Raw genomic sequence first — 21,298 nt, 5'->3', positions numbered from 1 at the left:
TGAGTGAAGTAAGTCAGACAGAGAAAGACAAATATCATATGATATTGCTTATACATGGAATCTAAAAAAAAAGGGTACAAATGAACTTATCTACAAATCAGAAATAGAGTTACAGATGTAGGAAACAAACTTATGGTTACCAGGGGGTAAGGTGGGGAGGGATAAATTGGGAGATTGGGACTGACATATACATACTACTATATATAAAATAGATAACTATTAAGGACATACTGTACAGCACAGGGAACTCTACTCAGTACTCTGTAATGGCCTATATGGGAAAAAAATCTAAAAAAGAGTGGATATATGTATATGTATGACTGATTCACTTTACTGTACACCTGAAACTAACACAGCATTGTAACTCAACTATACTCCAATAAAAATTTTTGAAAAATTACAAAAACATTAAAAAATGTGTGTTACAAATAAAAAGTCTGCATAAGCCCTTCTTTAAAAAATGTAAAACTAGTAAAAAATCAACAGGTTATTTCTTTAAAAGTATATAACCAAATATATGATTTTTACTTACCATCTCCACTCATCCCTTGAGGCACTTCTTGGTGAGATATCCAATAGATAAGCAGCTGTGCCAGAAAAACATAAAGAGGGAAAAAAATGAGAGGTTTTCTTTCCCATGCCAGAGAGCTAATTCCAGGCAAAGAGGGTGGCTTTTATCTTGTTGCCCTTGGAGAAAGTCCTCTGGAATCTAGCCAAAAGACCTGAAGGCAAATGAAAATAATCTTTATTTTTCCATCTCTCTTTCACCAACAAGGATGTGATTTGTGCCCTACCCCCAACCTAAGGACATTTTTTAACAATGGTTATTTCCATGTTTCCTGTTCATTGGAGTTACTAGTATACAAAACAGACCTTTCATACAGTCTTTCCAGGCACCAAGTGCAATATGCAGTTTTATTCAGTAATATATTGGATACTCCAGAAAACCAACTCAGACTAAACCCTGAGATGACAGCAGGAAGTCCCCTCTGTTAACTCAAGGAGAAGGCCCAAACCAGAAGGTAATGGAAGAAGGCATTTTAAAATTATTATTATTATTTTATTCTTGGCTGCATTGGGTCTTCGTTGCTGTGCGCAGGCTTTCTCTAGTTGTGGCAAGCAGGGGCTACTCTTCACTGCGGTGTGCAGGCTTCTCATTGCGGTGGCTTCTCTTTTGCGGAGCACGGGCTCTAGGCACGCGGGCTTCAGTAGTTGTGGCACGCAGGCTCAGTAGTTGGGGTTCATGGGCTTAGCTGCTCCGCGTCATGTGGGATCTTCCTGGACCGGGGCTTGAACCCGTGTCCCCTGCATTGGCAGGAGGATTCTTAACCACTCTACCACCAGGGAAGCCCCTGGAAGAAGACTTTTGCAACCAGACGACTCCTGATAGGTGGGCAAGAGTTACCCATGAAATAAGCATTCCAGGCAGAAAGAGAAACATGTGCAAAGGCCTAGGGGCAAGCGGACACAGTGAATTTGAAGTTTTCAGAACTGCAGTAATTTAGCCCTGGAGTACAAAGTATATGATGAGAAGTGGAAGAAATGAGGCTGGAAAATAACACATCAAATATGTTTCAGGATATATTTCAGGAAAGAAGAGTCTATTGTGAACAAATATGAAGTCACATGTGCAAGAAAACATTAAGTGTATATGCAGGAATAGACTTCAGACAGGTTTCTGGCCTGGGGTGGTATACCAGGGAAACTCACCTTCAAGTCACTCAGTGTCTTAGCAAAGAACTTTCATAGATAGAATGTTTAAATATGTTGTGTTATATACATACTAAGAACTACTATACAGCAGTGAAAATGAATAAATTATAGCAATACCACCAACATGGATGAATCTTAAAAACAGTGGGTAAGTCACAGAAGAATACATAAGGTATGATTCCATTTATACAACATTCAAAAATAGTGACAGATGTTAACTAGATTTATTATAGTGATCATTTCACAATAAAGTTGACCCCTGAACAACACAGGGGTTAGGGATGCCAATCCCCTCAGAGCTGAAAATCTACATATAATGTACAGTTGGCCCAATATATCCATGGTTCCACAACTATGGATTTAACCAACTGTGGATCATGTAGTACTAAAGTACGTATTTACTGGAAAAAATCCATGTATAAATGGACCTGTGCAGTCCAAACCTCTGTTGTTCAAGGGTCAACAAATATACAAATATCAAATCATTATAGTATACCCCCTAAACTGTTATGTGTCAATTATACCTCAATAAAAATAAAGTTCAAAAACTGGCAAAACTAAATAATACATTATCTATAGACACAAAAGAGGTAAAAACTTATGAAGAAAAAAAGGAATGATCACCCCAAAATTTCGAATAGAGGTTAACTGGGTGGAAGGAAATAGAATGAGAAGGACACATATCATGCTTCAAAAACACTGGAAACACATTTTGTTAGTTGAGTGGTGAGTACATAGTTATTTACATTTATAATTTTTTAAAGTACATATATATACTTTTACATGCATATTTATATTTCAGAAGTAAGAAAGATAATAAAGAGTTTAAGTATGAGTTTAAAAAAATGAAGCAGCCCTAGGTTTATAGAGTAATAACCCAAATTTGCTACTTAATAACTGTGTGGCAAGTTATTTTCTGTGCATCTCAGTTTCTTGATCTGCAGAAATGGGAAACTGAGTCTCACAGAGATTAATAGTATTTCTAATACCTACCTCTCAAGATTATTATGAGGATTAAATGAAATAACATATGTGAAAGCACTTAGAACAATTCCTGGCACATAATAAGTAATCAATTAACATTAGGTATCTCCATTACTTTTATTATTTTTTTAACTTCTTTATTGGGGTGTAATTGCTTTACAATGGTGTGTTAGTTTCTGCTTTATAACAAAGTGAATCAGTTATACATATACATATGTTCCCATATCTCTTCCCTATTGCATCTCCCTCCCTCTCACCCTCCCTATCCCACTACTCCAGGTGGTCACAAAGCACCGAGCTGATCTCCCTGTGCTATGAGGCTGCTTCCCACTAGCTATCTATTTTACGTTTGGTCGTGTATGTATGTCCATGCCACTCTCTCACTTTGTCACAGCTTACCCTTCCTCCTCCCCATAACCTCAAGTCCATTCTCTAGTAGGTCTGTGTCTTTATTCCCGTCTTAGCCCTAGGTTCTTCATGACATTTTTTTTTTCTTAGATTCCATAAATATGTGTTAGCATACGGTATTTGTCTTTCTCTTTCTGACTTACTTCACTCTGTATGACAGACTCTAGGTCCATCCACCTCACCACAAATAACTCAATTTCGTTTCTTTTTATGGCTGAGTAATATTCCATTGTATATATGTGCCACATCTTCTTTATCCATTCATCCGATGATGGATACTTAGGTTGTTTCCATCTCCTGGCTATTGTAAATGAAGCTGCAATGAACATTTTGGTACATGACTCTTTTTGAATTATGGTTTTCTCAGGGTATATGCCCAGTAGTGGGATTGCTGGGTCATATGGTAATTCTACTTTTGGTTTTTTAAGGAACCTCCATACTGTTCTCCATAGTGTCTGTACCAATTCACATTCCCACCACAGTGCAAGAGCGTTCCCTTTTCTCCACACCCTCTCCAGCATTTATTGTTTCTAGATTTTTTGATGATGGCCATTCTGACTGGTGTAACATGATATCTCATTGTAGTTTTGATTTGCATTTCTCTAATGATGTTGGGTATTCTTTCATGTGTTTGTTGGCAATCTGTATATCTTCCTTGGAGAAATGTCTATTTAGGTCTTCTGTCCATTTTTGGATTGGGTTGTTTGTTTTTTTGTTATTGAGCTGCATGAGCTGCTTGTAAATTTTGGAGATTAATCCTTTGTCAGTTGCTTCATTTGCAAATATTTTCTCCCATTCTGAGGGCTGTCTTTTGGTCCTGTTTATGGTTTCTTTCGCTGTGCAAAAGCTTTTAAGTTTCATTAGGTCACATGGGTTTATTTTTGTTTTTATTTCCATTTCTCTAGGAGGTGGGTCAAAAAAGGATCTTGCCGTGATTTATGTCATAGAGTATTCTGCCTATGTTTTCCTCTAAGAGTTTGAGAGTTCCTGGCTTTACATTTAGGTCTTTAATCCATTTTGAGCTTATTTTTGTGTATGGTGTTAGGGAGTATTCTAATCTCATATTTTACATGTACCTGCTCAGTTTTCCCAGGACCACTTACTGAAGAGGCTGTCCTTTCTCCACTGTACATTCCTGCCTCCTTTATCAAAGATAAGGTGACCATATGTGCGTGGGTTTATCTCTGGGCTTTCTATCCTGTTCCATTGATCTATAGTACTGTTTTTGTGCCAGTACCATACTGATTACTCTAGCTTTGTCATATAGTCTGAAGTCAGGGAGCCTGATTCCTCCAGCTCCGTTTTTTGTTCTAAGATTGCTTTGGCTATTCGGGGTCTTTTGTGTTTCCATACAGATTGTGAAATTTTTTGTTCTAGTTCTGTGGAAAATGCCAGTGGTAGTTTGAGAGGGATTGCAAGAATCTGTAGATTGCTTTGGGTAGTAGAGTCATTTTCACAATCTTGATTCTTCCAACCCAAGAAGATGGTATAGCTCTCCATCTATTTGTATCATCCTTAATTTCTTTCATCAGTGTCTTATAATTTTCTGCATCCAGGTCTTTTGTCTCCTTAGGTAGGTTTATTCCTAGATATTTTTTCTTTTTGTTGCAGTGGTAAATGGGAGTGTTTTCTTAATTTCACTTTCTAATTTTTCATCATTAGTGTATAAGAATGCCAGAGATTTCTGTGCATTAATTTTCTATCCTGCTACTTTACCAAATTCATTGATTAGCTCTAGTAGTTTTCTGGTAGCTTCTTTAGGATTCTCTATGTATACTATCATGTCATCTGCAAACAGTGACAGCTTTACTTCTTCTTTTCAAATTTGGATTCCTTTTATTTCCTTTTCTTCTCTGATTGCTGTTGCTAAAACTTCCAAAACTATGTTGAATAAGAGTGGTGAGAGTGGGCAACCTTGTTTTGTTCCTGATCTTAGTGGAAATAGTTTCTGTTTTTCACCATTGAGGACAATGTTGGTTGTGGGTTTGTCATATATGGCCTTATTATGTTGAGGAAAGTTCCCTCTATGCCTACTTTCTGCAGGGTTTTTATCATAAATGGGTGTTGAATTTTGTCGAAAGCTTTCTCTGCATCTATTGAGATGATCATATGGTTTTTCTCCTTCAATTTGTTAATAGGGTGTGTCACGTTGATTGATTTGCGTATATTGAAGAATCCTTGCATTCCTGGAATAAACCCCACTTGATCATGTTGTATGATCCTTTTCATGTGCTGTTGAATTCTGTTTTCTAGTATTTTGTAGAGGATTTTTGCATCTGTGTTCATCAGTGATATTGGCCTGTAATGTTCTTTCTTTGTGACATCTTTGTCTGGTTTTGGTATCAGGGTGATAGTGGCCTCGTAGAACGAGTTTGGGAGTGTTCTCCCTCTGCTCTATTTTGGAAGAGTTTGAGAAGGATAGGTGTTAGCTCTTCTCTAAATGTTTGATAGAATTCGCCTGTGAAGCCATCTGGTCCTGGGCTTTTGTTTGTTGGAAGATATTTAATCACAGTTTCAACTTCAGTGCTTGTGATTGGTCTGTTCATATTTTCTATTTCTTCCTGATTCAGTCTTGGCAGGTTGTGCATTTCTAAGAATTTGTCCACTTCTTGCAGGTTGTCCATTTTATCGTCATAGAGTTGCTTGTAGTAATCTCTCATGATTTTTTGTATTTCTGCAGTGTCAGTAGTTACTTCTCCTTTTTCATTTCTAATTCTATTGATTTGAGTCTTCTCCCTTTTTTTCTTGATGAGTCTGGCTAATGGTTTATCAATTTTGTTTATCTTCTCAAAGAATCAGCTTTTAGTTTTATTGATCTTTGCTATCATTTCCTTCATTTCTTTTTCATTTATTGCTGATTAGATCTTTATGATTTCTTTCCTTCTGCTAACTTTTGGGTTTTTTTGTTCTTCTTTCTCTAATTGCTTTAGGTGCAAAGTTAGGTTGTTTATTTGAGATGTTTCCTGTTTCTTAAGGTAGGATTGTATTGGTATAAACTTCCCACTTAGAACTGCTTTTGCTGCATCCCATAGGTTTGGGGTCGTCGTGTCTCCATTGTCATTTGTTTCTAGGTATATTTTTATTTCCTCTTTGATTTCTTCAGTGATCACTTCGTTATTAAGTAGTGTATTGTTTAGCCTCCATGTGTTTGTATTTTTTACAGATCTTTTCCTGTTACTGATATCTAGTCTCATAGCATTGTGGTCGGAAAAGATACTTGATAGAATTTCCATTTTCTTAAATTTACCAAGGCTTGATTTGTGACCCAAGATGTGATCTATCCTGAAGAATGTTCCATGAGTACTTCAGAAAAATGCGTATTCTGTTATTTTTGGATGGAATGTCCTATAATTATCAATTAAGTCCATCTTGTTTAATGTATCTTTTAAAGCTTGTGTTTCCTTATTTATTTTCATTTTGGATGATCTGTCCATTGGTGAAAGTGGGGTGTTAAAGTCCCCTACTATGAATGTGTTACTGTCGATTTCCCCTTTTATGGCTGTTAGTATTTGCCTTATGTATTGATGTGCTCCTATATTGGGTGAATAAATATTTACAATTGTTATATCTTCTTCTTGGATCGATCCCTTGATCATTATGTAGTGTCCTTCTTTGTCTCTTGTAATCATCTTTATTTTAAAGTCTACTTTGTCTGATATGAGAATTGCTACTCCAGCTTTCTTTTGGTTTCCATTTGCATGGAATATCTTTTTCCATCCCCTCACTTTCATTCTGTACATCTCCCTAGGTCTGAAGTGGGTCTCTTGTAGAGAGCATATATATGGGTGTTGTTTTTATATCCATTCAGCCAGTCTGTGTCTTTTGGTGGGAGCATTTAATCCATTTACATTTAAGGTAATTATCAATATGTATGTTCCTATTCCCATTTTCTTAATTGTTTTGGGCTTGTTATTGTAGGTCTTTTCCTTCTCTTGTATTTCTTGCCTAGAGAAGTTCCTTTAGCATTTGTTGTAAAGCTGGTTTGGTGGTGCTGAACCTTCTCAGCTTTTGCTTGTCTGTAAGGGTTTTAATTTCTCCATCAAATCTGAATGAGATCCTTGCTGGGTAGAGTATTCTTGGTTGTAGGTTTTTCTCCTTCATCACTTTAAATATGTCCTGCCACTCCCTTCTGGCTTGCAGAGTTTCTGCTGAAAGATCAGCTGTTAACCTTATGGGGATTCCCTTGTGTGTTATTTGTTGTTTTTCCCTTGCTGCTTTTAATATGTTTTCTTTGTATTTAATTTTGGACAGTTTGATTAATATTTGTCTTTGTGTTTTTCCCCTTGGATTTATCCTGTATGGGACTCTCTGTGCTTCCTGGACTTGACTATTTTCTTTCCCATATTAAGGAACTTTTCGACTATAATCTCTTCAAATATTTTCTCAGTCCCTTTCTTTTTCTCTTCTTATTCTGGGACCCCTATAATTCGAATGTTGGTGCATTTAACGTCGTCCCAGAGGTCTCTGAGACTGTCCTCAGTTGTTTTCATTCTTTTTTCTTTATTCTGCTCTGCAGTAGTTATTTCCACTATTTTGTCTTCCAGGTCACTTATCCGTTCTTCTGCCTCAGTTATTCTGCTATTGATCCCTTCTAGAGTATTTTTAATTTCATTTATTGTGTTGTTCATCATTGCTTGTTTCCTCTTTAATTCCTCTAGGTCCATGTTAAATGTTTCTTGCATTTTCTCTATTCTATTTCCAAGATTTTGGATCATCTTTACTATCATTATTCTGCACTATTTTTCAGGTAGACTGCCTATTTCCTCTTCATTTGTTAGGTCTGGTGGGTTTTTATCTTGCTCCTTCATCTGCTGTGTGTTTTTCTCTTCTCATTTTGCTTATCTTACTGTGTTTGGGGTCTCCTTTTTGCAGGCTGCAGGTTCGTAGTTCCTGTTGTTTTTGGTGTCTTCCCCCAGTGGCTAAGGTTGGTTCAGTGGGTTGTGTAGGCTTCCTGGTGGAGGGGACTAGTGCCTGTGTTCTGGTGGATGAGCCTGGATCTTGTCTTTTTGGTGGGCAGGTCCACATCTGGTGGTGTGTTTTGGGGTGTCTGTGGCCTTATTATGATTTTAGGCAGCCTCTCTGCTAATGAGTGGGGTTGTGTTCCTGTATTGCTACTTGTTTGGCATAGGATGTCCAGCACTGTAGCTTGCTGGTCGTTGAGTGAAGCTGGGTGCTGGTGTTGAGATGGAGATCTCTGGGAGATTTTTGCCGTTTGATATTACGTGGAGCTGGGAGGTCTCTTGTGAACCAGTGTCCTGAAGTTGGCTCTCCCACCTCAGAGGCAGAGCACTGACTCCTGGTTGCAGCACCAAGAGCCTTTCAACCACACGGCTCAGAATAAAAGGGAGAAAAAGTAGAAAGAAAGAAAGAGGATAAAATAAAATAAAGTTATTAAAATAAAAAATAATTATTAGGAAAAAAAATTTTTTAAGTAAAAAAACAAACAAACAAAAAAGGGATGGACAGAACCCTAGGACAAATGGTGAAAGCAAAGCTATACAGACAAAATCTCACACAGAAGCATACACATACACACTCACAAAAAGAGGAAAAGGGGAAAAAATAATATATCTTGCTCTCAAAGTCCACCTCCGCAATTTGGGATGATTCGTTGTCTATTCAGGTATTCCACAGTTGCAGGGTACATCAAGTTGATTGTGCAGATTTAATCCGCTGCTCCTGAGTCTGCTGGGAGAAATTTCCCTTTCTCTTCTTTGTTCGCACAGCTCCCGGGGTTCAGCTTTGGATTTGGCCCCACCTCTGCATGTACGTCGCCGGAAGGCGTCTGTTCTTTGCTCAGACAGGACGGGGTTAAAGGAGCAGCTGATTCGGGGGCTGTGGCTCACTCAGGCCGGGGGGGTGGGGGGGCGGAGGGAGGGGCCATTATTTTTATTATTGTAGCAGATATTTAATAAATGCTAATTTCCCTTCTGCCTTTTCTTTCAGAAAAAGAGGAACCAGTACAAATGAAGGTCCATTTTTAACCCCCGTAGAAGAATCAAGCAGAGCTATTAGTGTTTATAGTTTGCTGCATTACTACTGTATTTCTTCACTTCTAATATTCACATTTTATGGAGTTTTAATGTTTCTAAAATTGGGATTGCATGATTTAATCAGTGTGTGCTTTAATACAGGTTCTTCCTCCTAGAAACCTCTTATTAAAATGAAGATGTGTCTTACAATTGATTGTGTCTCAGAATCGAGGAAATAAAGTAATTATGCTGTTGCCATAGCACGCATGACAGATTTAAGACAAGAATAGCTACGTAACTACAGAGTAGAGTCCAAGCCGTAGGTTTTATGTGTTACAACAAATTCACCACAATGGTCATAATCTTTAAAAGATTGTGAGTTTTCTATTAGCAGCTTGATTGCCCTCAGGTCTCTGCAGCCACCAGCTACAAGTGAGTCAAACTGCTTTGGCCCCCACATTTTGCTAGTTCTAAACCCTCAGAGCCAAGCTTCAGGGCTTAAGCACACCACCACCCCAAGCCACCAAGTCTCCCCAGTCACTTCTTGGAGTCCTCTATGCTCAGGACCAGCCCTTAAATGTGCTTCTAATCTGTTCTCTCTGTCGATGTCCAGTGTGTGCCCAGTCCCTTGAGGGAAAGTGTATCTCCTAGTACTCAAAATCTGAACATCCTCCAGATAAATTTTCCTGCTTAATTAAGGGTCAAGTAATCTGGGTCCCTTACAGACATTTTAAGAGCAGTCTACGCCTTTGTTGAAACTGCATGTAATTCAGGAAGTGTGTTGGCTGGGGAGGAGGGTGATAGTGAGAAGCAAGTGTCAAAATGTCTTTTTACAACCCCCTGTTCCCTTTTAAGGAATCCTCCTAATTTCTAGATCCTGACTAGAGAAACACACCGAACCCTGAGTTCCTTAGCAGAGCACAGACAACCTACTTCTACCAGCCCATAATTGACCAAGTCTTTACTGACTCATGTGCCAGCTTCACCTACATTCTTCTCTTATATGACTCCCTACTGTTGTCCCCAGGACTTACCATCCAACCTGCTATCCTCCAACACGTAAGGAGAAAAAACAAAATCAAAACTTCTGGGAAGGGATAATCTGTTTCCCCCACTTTCCTCAGCCAAATGAGAAAAGGGAACGAGAACACCTTCTGTTGTGAAATTCCCCCTAAAGTCTCCTCATACTGCCCTTTATTTAGTTTAGTTCTTGGGCTTCTTTGCCATTCATCTTCAGCATTAAGAGGGCAGTTTCTGGTTAAGAGTCTGAGAAAATTCTTGGAACCACTAGTGTTTCTGCAAGCATCAAAAGAAAAGTCCATTCTCTGGAACAAAGTAGTGTTTAAAGAGCCCTTACTACCCTTTGTAGGTCTTTATATATACAGCCTTCATGTTTCCAACAGGAAGAATCTTCATTTTTTTTTTTTTTTTTTTTGTGGTACGCGGGCCTCTCACTGCTGTGGCCTCTCCCGTTGCAGAGCACAGGCTCCGGACGCGCAGGCTCAGCGGCCATGGCTCACGGGCACAGCCGCTCCGCGGCACGTGGGATCTTCCCAGACCGGGGCACGAACCCATGTCCCCTGCATCGGCAGGCGGACGCTCAACCACTGCGCCACCACGGAAGCCCTTCATTTTTAATCTAGGGAAGTTCCTATATCTTTTGATCATTTTCTTTTCCCTTCTCTTCGCCCCTCCACTCCCCTGTCATTCCTCTTCTTCTACCTCTGAGGATCCATACGTAAAACTCCTCCTAACAAGCCCCTTCATCCCATACATATCATCTCATGCAAATGCGGAGAGGAGAACATTAGTTCTTCAGATTCAACCAGATTTTGAATTTTAATTTGATTGCCCCAAGGATTCCCGCTACAATTAAATACACCACCAAAGAGAGTGAATAACTCTCCAACTTAAAATAAGCTCCAATTTAATATCCTGATAGTATGTTTGGGCTTCATAGAAGAAAATCCTACACTATAATATACCTCACTATTTTTTTAAGTTAATTAGTTCATGTAGAAGGGCTGCTAAAAGGAAATGTCACCAAATGGTTCTAAATGAAGACCAACTCAACTACTGAAATGTGAGGACTGTTACCCATAACCTGTGCATCTGTAAACCGCAGCAAATATTCCAGTTCATGCTGCAGAATATCTATGGGGAAGGTGACTCACTGCATATATTACAGATGGAGCTGGGCTATGATGTGAGACAGTTATGAAAATAACTTGCAAACTGAAATCAAATATAATATTATGGCTTTCCACAAGAAAAGCCTAACTACCAATTTTCTCCTCCTACTCTTGAAACATTCTTACTGGATTAGGTTTTCAACTATATGCCTTATTTTCAGGCCCAATTAAACATTTAAACATTTTTCCTGTTTTTCAGCTAAAATGAACAAAATGTTCATGGTAGTAGGTCTGTCATCATAGAAATAAAGTCCTACAGATCTCACTATGGTTAAATCTAGCAGTGCAAATGACCGGACTACAGGGTGAGTTGTCAGTTCTTTAGAAGCAATCTGAACCACGAATGTGGATTATTTTACAAGAGCTGATGTAATCAGGAAGCTCTGCATTGACGTTCCATAACAAAAGAAGTCAAGTGGTTAAAACTGCTGACACTGGTACAAGTCCCTAATTATTTCTAGACTCAAGTATCAATTACTACAATCTCGCTCCTTCCATCCCCAAACAACCCAGACCTGGTGAGTGGTATGACTTTGCTTTTACATTCAAGTTTCAATAATTTATTTCTAAAACATAACATACAGGCTTCTAAACATTAAGAGAAAAAAACCATTTTGTTGTATCATTTACCTTTACATTTACAAAGGATTGGTATAAATCCATCATCCTTACTAGAAAAATAATTCAAAGTTTATTCTTTGCTAAAAACGGGTCAATATGGGAATAAAGACACAGACCTACTAAAGAATGGACTTGAGGATATGGGGAGGGGGAAGGGTAAGCTGTGACAAAGCGAGAGAGTGGCATGGACATATATATACTACCAAACGTAAAATAGATAGCTAGTGGGAAGCAGCCGCATAACACAGGGAGATCAGCTCAGTGGTTTGTGACCACCTAGAGGGGTAGGATAGGGAGGGTGGGAGGGAGGGAGACGCAAGAGGGAAGAGATATGGGAACATATGTATATGTATAACTGATTCACTTTGTTATAAAGCAGAAACTAACACACCATTGTGGAGCAATTATACTCCAATAAAGATGTTAAAAAAAATGGGTCAATAACGTCTTCCTTGGGAAAAAAATATAGCAATCCATTGTGGGATTAAAAATAATTTTCAATCTCTTTCTTCAGAGGTTACTGAATCAAATATTTTGGCTGTTTTTAGTACACAAATAGCATCAAAAAGCTTTCAGTTTCAGATGAACAGGTTTGTGAGCCTTTCTGTGGAATACTGATTATTTCATTGTCTAATCTAGAGAGCTGAGGTTCTAAAATCATGGGGCAATAGTTTGGTATTTTACATCTTAAAAAGATAGTTTATTCAAACAGTTGGTTAGATTCACTATAAATTAAGTAAAATTTCATTTGATAGATCTACGTTTTCAAAACCTATGTGTTGTTTTGTATGTGGTTATGCATAAGCCTAATAAAATGGACTGTTCCACTGTGTAACTTATTTTTCCAGGTCTACTCAGGAGGTCAGAATATTACTAGCTAGGAGGCCCCTTTCCAGAGGCTATGTTTTTCTTTGTTTGTTTTGTTTTTTGGGTTTTTTAAAACATCTTTATTGGAGTACAATTGCTTTACAATGGTGTGTTAGTTTCTGCTTTATAACAAAGTGAATCAACTATACATATATATATATCCCCATATCTCCTCCCTCTTGCATCTCCCTCCCATCCTGCCTATCCCACCCCTCTAGATGGTCACAAAGCACCGAGCTGATCTCCCTATGCTATGCAGCTGCTTCCCACTAGCTAGTTATTTTACATTTGGTAGTGTATATATGTCCATGCCACACTCTCACTTCATCTCAGCTTACCCTTCCCCCTCCCCATGTCCTCAAGTCCATTCTCTATATCTGCGTCTTTATTCCTGTCCTGACCCTAGGTTCTTCAGAACCATTTTTTTTTTAATCCCATATATACATGTTAGCATATGGTATTTGTTTTTCTCTTTCTGACTTACTTTACTCTGTATGACAGACTCTAGGTCCATCCACCTCACTACAAATAACTCAATTTCATTTCTTTTTATGGACAATATTCAGAGGCCATGTTTTGATTTGGGATATGGAAACGAAGTTGCTCAGATAGGTCAGGTAAATTTTGCTATGAGGGAAATCATTACCCTACCAAAAAGAATCACAGCTTAACAAAAGATTTCATACTTTGAACTGAAGGGTGAGGAAACATAGAAATAAGAAAATAGGTAGTGAGGTTGGTGGCTGAAACAATTCAGAGAAGGAAAATCAAGTGCAAGCTCAAATCTGGTTATCTGGAATCTCAACTTGGAATAGACAAATGTATGCTCCGTGTAATTCAGGAGTTTCTTTACCCTTCATCCTCAGTTTTAAAAGAAGAGCACTGGTTCAGGGTCAGAACATTCCTGAAACCACTAGCGATTCTGCAGGTGACTGAGGAAGAGTTCAGCCTCTGGAACAAAACAGTTTCTAGGCAGTCCTTACTGCCCTTTTCAGGCCTTTATACACACAGCCAAATCCCTCATTAGCCTTCATGTTTCCAACAAGGACAATCCTCATTTTTTAATCCAAGGAGGCACATACTTCAAAGTAAGACAATAATAAACACTACTGAGCTATGTGAAAGGATTATTAAGTATAAATCCAAAGGTTTGAAGTTGGTTTGGATGCCCAGCTAGATGTTTCATTATAGCTACATAGACATGAGTATGGCAAACAGCTGAAATTTGCTGAGGATCATATCAGGTTCCACAAGATCATGCTTGCAAGAACTACCAGAATATCCAACAAAACCACTAGAAACTAAGACTTGCTCAAGGCCATTCCCTGGTAACGGGCAGCCAGGCAATGAGCTAAATGATACCTGACCACCTGCCGTTACAGGGTTGAAGTCCTGATTTTTCCACTGTATAAATTACCAGCTCTGAATAGAAGTAGGGGACATGGTACGTCGGCATCCTGACAGAGCCTGTTCAACTACTACTACTTTTCTGTGCAGACCACCTCCCACAACTGATAACCATGTATTTGGACACACATGCCTTCAGAAATGTAAGGGGATGCTTGGAAAAGAAAGAAAATGCAACTGCAACATTGAAAACCCATGCACTGTCTATTTGCATATATCTTATTTCTTCTCTCTTAAATTCTCATAGTACAGTAGCGTTTGCTTTTCTTAAGCTTAAACTTGACACAACTATTATAGATTTACTCATTCTCCCTCCCTTTCCCTCCCCAAAATAACAGACAATTGTGACTGGTCAAACTCACTTTCTAAGTTCCACTATCCCAAGCCTTTGGCACTGTTGATACTTCATGCCATGGGAGCACTGTTGGACTTAAGGGTTTCGAGGGGCCTTCATATACACCTTATGAGTGGTGCCAGGAGTTTCTCAGGCCCCTTTGGGAACCTGGGAAGGGAAAATTGGGAGGGTACAAGACCAGGAGTCCTAGACTCCCTTCCCCACTTTGAGGCAGCTTTTATTTATTGTATGTATGAGGCTTTGTCATAAATTTCTGTTAGCACAAAAAGTTCAACTGATTTTCAAGGTTTTAAAAATGGCTGCTGTGGTGGAAAGAGGTCCGTAAGGGGAGTCAGACTTGGTTTGAAGGGCAGGACCAGTCACCTCTGAGGCAGGAGGGAAAATATTTCTCCTCCCTGACAACTGTGGAAGCACCTACCTCACAGGGACGTTGTGATTTCTAAACCACTATGAGCATTGGACGTACACAGACTGAGTCCAAGTTCTGTCCTCCGAGCCCTTCGGGCCAGAAGTCCCACCTCCGCCTCCACGACCCCAACCCAACCTACCCTAACCCCCAGCCACACCCCCAACCCCACCCAGAAGTGGACCTGGTAAACCAAGGCATCTATTCCGCAGCCAGGACACTGACCCACTGGCCACAGCGTCCATTCCACTGGCCAAGTTATGGATCCGTCCCACCCCACCCTACAGTCTGACCCCGAAGGCCTAGACTTCGACTCTGCTGGCCAAGACTACCTTTCCTCTGGCCATAAGTTCGACTATCTCTACCAAGAATTGGACCTGGACTCCCTTCATGAAGAACTTCTTTCTCAGTCTATGCCAGGCGCCATGATAGAGACCTCTGCGGCCACGTATGAATCCCACCAGACTGCCAAACCAGAGGATCTCACAGAGGCAGAGAAAAAGGGGCTCAAATCTGAGCTTGGTAAATTGGAGGCAGAAATCGTAACCCTACGCTGTGCGCTGGCAGCCAAAGAGAGATGCTGCATGGAGCTCAAGAGGAAGTTGTACCTGACGGCCTTGGTGGGGCTGAGGCAGAATCTGTCCAAGAGCTGGCACGATGCTCAGGTCTCCAAAGCCTACATGAAACAAAAGACGTCAGCTGCCCTGTCCACCATGGGCTCTGCCATCTACAGGAACCTTGGAGACATGAAGAAATCGGCCACATTCAGATCCTTTGAAGGTCTTAAGGGAACAATCAAGTCCAGAGTCGCAGGTGGCAGAGAGCTAGGCAGTGACTGCCTTCCTTCTTCAGCGGGGAGTGGGGATGATCTGCTCCCAGTTTCAGGGAGTGGGAGTGATCCAGTTCCGGGAAGTAGGGATGACCTACTCCCCTTTCTGGAGCCAGAGTGAGCTCCTTGGTAAATTTGCCTGGCCACTTGACCAGTGCAAGAACTCCCTTCCCTCATCCCAATTGCACCTCTGCCCATCAAAAACAACAACCAAACAACAATGGTAAAGTTAATTCAGGAAATGGACAGAGTCTGGTTTTGAGAAAAGTAGCTCCCATTTGTACATACATATTTGCTGCTGTTGAGATAAAGAATCCAACGTTTTGTACACTAAGTTATTTTACACTAAAGTTTATATGTGAAATGTATCACTATACTAGCCTTCCTGGGGTTGCATTTAAATAGACAGGACAATGGTTCCAGAGGGATTTTAGGCCAAAGCCAAAACTCCTTTTTTGGAAAAACCAGTGCATCAAAAGGCCAAAGTAAGTTTCTATTTAGAACTGGTAAAAGGTATGAAATAATCTGCAATTTTATCCTCTCCCCATTTCCTTCCTTTCTTTCCTAAATCCTAGAAAGAAGCTTGAAAGCTCTACCTGGCCTACGATTTTTATCTTAAAAAGATGATCAAGAAAAATGTTGTTTTTCTCTGAGACCCTCAGAAAGAGGGAAAAATATTAATAGACTAACTGGTACATAATACTATGACTTTTATGAAATGATTTTTTTGACTCCTAATTAAGCAAAATAACTTTAGCTTCAATTTAGGAGATTGTCAACTACTTTGGACTCAAGCTGTAATTGCAACTTTATTTTGCCCTGTGCTTTGTTTGTAATCTTTTTATACATCAAAATGAGAGTTTTATAATTGAATCCTTGGGGCCATGTGTCTCTGCCACAGCAGCATGCTACCTAAAAGAAAGAAAATTGCTTCTCCGTTCTGCGGCAATTCCTAGTTAGTTATCACCTTCAGCTGGGGGACTGAAGGGAAAATAGGATAGCCAAATTCAAGAAAGATAAACCCCTGTCTTAAGTGACATTTAAAACAGAATGTCTATCCCCTGCAATTCTGGCCAGTATGCCTTTGAACGGACCTAACTGACTGTACATCACTGGTCACCTTGACTCCAAGTTTATCCTTGTTTATAGCTAACCCCAACGGAGAAGGAAACAGAACCCAACCCTCAGGGGATATCAAGATAGTAGGAGCCTGTAGGAACAGTAACCTGGTTTGGGTTTGTTTGAACTTTCTCATATCTGATTTTCACAGGAGCTATGTTTTGGATTTTTTGGGTTTTTGTTTTTTTCTATTTTCAACATGCCAGGACCTGGCAGCTTCTTTCGTTCCTCCAGTAACATGCAGGTTAAAAGTTTGTGTCTTATATTGGCTTTTAGCAGGGGGACTAGAATCTTTATTTTCTTGAGTATATATATTGATAATGTCTCACTGTCTAAAGATAGTCCCTACAGCCTAAGAAAGTGATCCTGTTTTGTTGATTTTTGAACGCTCCCCCTATATTCCTTTGGTTTTCCTACAAGCAAAACCAAATACCACTATAAATGCAAAAGCACTTGGTAAACTATAAAGTCATTGATGTAAAGTCCACATATTTCTGAGGACAACGTTTTGCTTGGATTAAAATAAGATGTTCAACTATTTTACATGTTGTGTTTTAATTTGTTGTAGTTTTATGTGCTGAAGAACTAGAGAGAAACTTGCATCATTCATGAAGCCAAAGTAGCCCAACAGGCAAAGGCTTTGACTCCATATTGCAGAAAGCCTTGTGTTAGAGAAAATCTCCAGCTGATATGATGAGACAAACCCAGAATATGTTCTATTTTATGTAGTAATTCAAACAAATGCTCTAACAGTTTCCCCCAATAAATCCTCAACCCCCTGAGAGCAGTGAAGAACACAACTATTTTTGTTTATCATTGTATTCCCATGCCTGGCTTACAGTAGATGTTCAATAAACACTTGTTGAATTAATGAAGGAATCAATATCACATACTTCAGACATCAAACCTTGAATCCAAGAGATTATCAACAACATGAACTTGTTGACAAGTTTCTCCTGCTTTTAAAGCATTTCACTTCCCCATTCAGAGATAATTTGAGATCCTACTATGTGTCAGGCACTGTGCCAGGCTCTGAAACCACAGAAATCAATTAGACATGGCCCATGCTCTCTAGAAACAGATTTTCAATCATTACAACTCATTGCAGTAGGTGCTAAAATAGAAGACATCTGTAAAGAATGGGTGTTCAACTATGCCTTGGTAGTCAGAAAAGAATTCAGAGAGGCATAAAGTCTTAGAGAACTAGTAGGAATTTGCCAGACATACAAGAGTAGAACATTCCAGACAATATACAGAGGAACTAAGTCATGAAGGAATGTAATAGAATGGCATGTTCCAGGAAATATCAATAAGTCATTGTGGCTAGAGAGAGAGGGGAAGTGGTGAGAGACGAGGATGGAGAAATAAGCAGGGGCAAGATCATAAATAGTCTTCTTTATATGCTATCTGACATTAGTATTTAATTCTGTAGGAAATGAGGAGGCTTTGAAGGTACTTAAATCAAATTCATGTTTTAGATGTATCATTCTAGTCACCATAGACGTAGATTGAGAAGTATTGAAGAGATAGAATCTCCAAAACTTAGAAAGCAACTGCACAGGAGAGAGGGAAGGACAGATTTGCAAGTAGATAAAGATGTAAAATTGAAAAGACTTGATACTGACAATGCTGGAGCTGCACATTCATTTTGCTTTGGCTCTTCTATTGGATTCCAGCATACCTGCATCAACAGCCATGGATACCAAATAAAATGCCTTCATGAGCATGTGGACTTTGGGTCAAAGGTTTCCTCCAGATTTTCTTTCTTCCACTTGCTTCTACCCTTCGCATGCATTGCTGACCCTCATTCCCTAGCCTGTTCACCTTTATAATTTGATCACTTCTGCTCATCTAGCCCTATTTGGATTTTGTAGCCTAGCCTCAGTCTATTTTATTTTAACTAGGCCACTTCAGGATGCAATTTCCAATAGTTCTCAGAATATGTGAACCCTCAAAAATGCCCCATCTGGCTCAACCCCTGAGAACCACTGGTTGGGAGTAATGTTGGAACAAAATTCCCTGAGGCTCTCAGTTTTCTTGGTCTTCCATTGCTCATATGAGTGAAGGGGCTGGAGTGGAAGGTAGAGACAAGGTTGAAAGTTCCAACTCCCACAGATGACACTCTCCACGCAGCTGGCAAGAATGCGAGTAGAGTACCAAGCCCTTGTTCGTTAGCATCATACATACCCCAGCATACTGCAAGCATCACTCCCAGAGAAATTCACCTGCACTTCTGGAAACTACTTTATTCTAACCTTCAGATTTGAGAGAAAATATATCACATACCTACTCTCATGAATTGCATGGACTGCAGAGAGCTGAGCAGTGATCCAGAACTGTGTAGGTCTTCTGATAGTGCTAGGCAATGTGCTTGATGGCCTTACCCATCAAGGGCACAATGATGCCATTTGTTGCTTCTGCTAAGGAATGAGGTCAGTCGCACCTGGGCCATGGAATTTCAGTTCTTGTCCATGAATTCCAATGTAAGAAAATTGATGAGTGCCCCTCTATCAAAATTACTGGGGCCGCAGTTACCATCTGAGACCATGTCCCACTCCTTCTGACCAGATCTATTGATAGGAGGCTTGATGATGCCACGACTTCCAGTGCCTAGAGCCTCATTCACATAAGGCAAGTGAAAAGTGGAAGAATGCCTTCAAAATGATGCACCTTGGCCAGCTACTATGAGACACTACCATGGCACTTGGTCATCTCTCAGAAATTACTAAGCAAGTCCCTAAAACAGTCAGAAATGTCTGACAAATTCCTGAGAGTTCACCAGGTAATTTAAAAGTTCCTTCCCTGTTTATCTATACTATCACCCAAATAAATGACCACCTGGAAGCTGAAGGTTTGGGTCACCTCTACCCCAATCCTGGCTACCTTGCCTCAGACCCATGGCATTAAAACTTGCAGTTAATTGGAGAAAAAAATGTTACCTAAGTTAGAGGAATAATTCATAGACTTGGCTAAGCCAAACTTTCTTTCTAGAACATTATAACTAAGAGATTAAAAGTCTCAGTTGGGTTGAAACTGGTCTCTACAGTCATATAGATATAGATTTTTCATGTTTTAACTTCATGGTATGGCTTCAAATATCCTAATATTGACTTAGAAACTTGTATTGTAACTGAGGCCACCCACACTTCCAACCAACTAGCTACAAACCTTCAGGGTTCTTACTACTCCTTCAGACACCATAATTCACTGGAATGACTCACAGAACTCAGGAAAGCCCTGTACTTATGATTACAGTTTTATTATAAAGGATACAAATCAAGATTGACCAAATGAAGAAGCACAAAGAATGAGATCTCAGAGGAAACCTGAAACTTCCATGTCCTCAGGATGCATCATCCTGCCAGCACATCAATGTATGATTACCAAACTAGCAAGCTCAGGTGTCCAGATTCAGGTGTCCAGAGTTTTTATTGGGGTTTCATTACATAGGTATGATTGATTGAATTATTGGCCAAATGATTGAACTCAGTCTCCAGCTGCCTTCTCCAGAGGTTGGGAGGTCAGGTTAATATAAAGTGACTCAAATCCCCAAACCTTAATCACATGGTTGGGTCTTTCCAGCACTGCCAGCCCCCATCCTGAAACTATCCAGGGACCTACCATGAATAACAAAGACACTCTTATCACTCAGGGAATTCCAAGGATTTAGAGTCTCCTTACAAGGAATCAGGGACAAAGACCACCCAACTTTTTTATTATACAGAAAAGCAAGCAACAGGAAGCTGCCCTACAAAATGGTCCCTCGATCTCCACAAACACAAGCAAAAGGCACTATGCCTCCATGCCAGCCTGTAAACACTTCTTACAGACAATTTGGCTGGTCAATGTTCCTTATCACCACAAAAATCTCATATAATAATTCACAGCATTGCTTCATTACCCAACATATACCATTCCATAACTCTTATAGCTTCCAGACTGTTATTTACCCCAAAATTCCTGATTATTAGTAACACCCTAGTGGTTGGTACCTAGAAAAGCCAGAGACTACCAATGGAGGTGTATAAAATACCTTCAAAGGCACCAATGACTATTGGATTGAGGCTGTACTGGAGATGAAACATCTGCTCCAAGACAGATGAAACATATGTCTTCCTTAGCATATTCAAAATCTTTATCCACCCTATGGAAGCTGATATCTAATTATTCCCATCTCTGCATATTCATCCTGCCTTCCCTTGGTCCTTGCTGAGCCTAGTCCATCTAGACCTTTACCCACTTTTACATATTATCTCCCAGTCCCCAAAACAGAAATATTAGACACCTGCTGGTTGGCACCTTGGCTCCCTCTCCCATGGTACTTAATACCATGGAGATTTTATGGAGCTAGAAAAATGGTAGTGGGAATCAGCCTCCCACTGCAAAATTATCCTAGACCCTGGTCAGGGCCTTTCATGAAGCTTT

At 39.7% G+C, this 21,298-nt stretch overlaps 2 protein-coding genes across 2 annotated transcripts in view; one reads left to right on the top strand and one right to left on the bottom strand.

Annotated features, from left to right (window-relative positions):
• The window catches only part of LOC307188841 (uncharacterized protein), a 121,170-nt gene that overhangs the window by 52,455 nt on the left and 47,417 nt on the right, over positions 1–21,298 (bottom strand). The window contains exon 3 of the mRNA XM_079926507.1: positions 533–587. Coding sequence (XP_079782633.1) covers positions 542–587 — 46 coding nt within the window. The 3' untranslated portion in view covers positions 533–541. The remainder of the gene's footprint in view (positions 1–532; positions 588–21,298) is intronic.
• Positions 15,241–15,875, top strand: TPD52L3 (TPD52 like 3; the record flags this gene model as incomplete). Its single annotated transcript, XM_079927745.1, has 1 exon — positions 15,241–15,875. The coding sequence occupies exon 1, from the start codon at positions 15,339–15,341 to the stop codon at positions 15,873–15,875; it is 537 nt and encodes a 178-aa protein (XP_079783871.1). The 5' UTR covers positions 15,241–15,338.

This window comes from Stenella coeruleoalba (genome assembly GCF_951394435.1).
Source record: "Stenella coeruleoalba genome assembly, chromosome: 7".
Classification (NCBI taxonomy): Eukaryota; Metazoa; Chordata; class Mammalia; order Artiodactyla; family Delphinidae; genus Stenella; species Stenella coeruleoalba.
The sequence above is the reverse complement of the archived record's forward strand: the minus strand, read 5'-3'. Positions and strand labels throughout refer to the sequence as shown.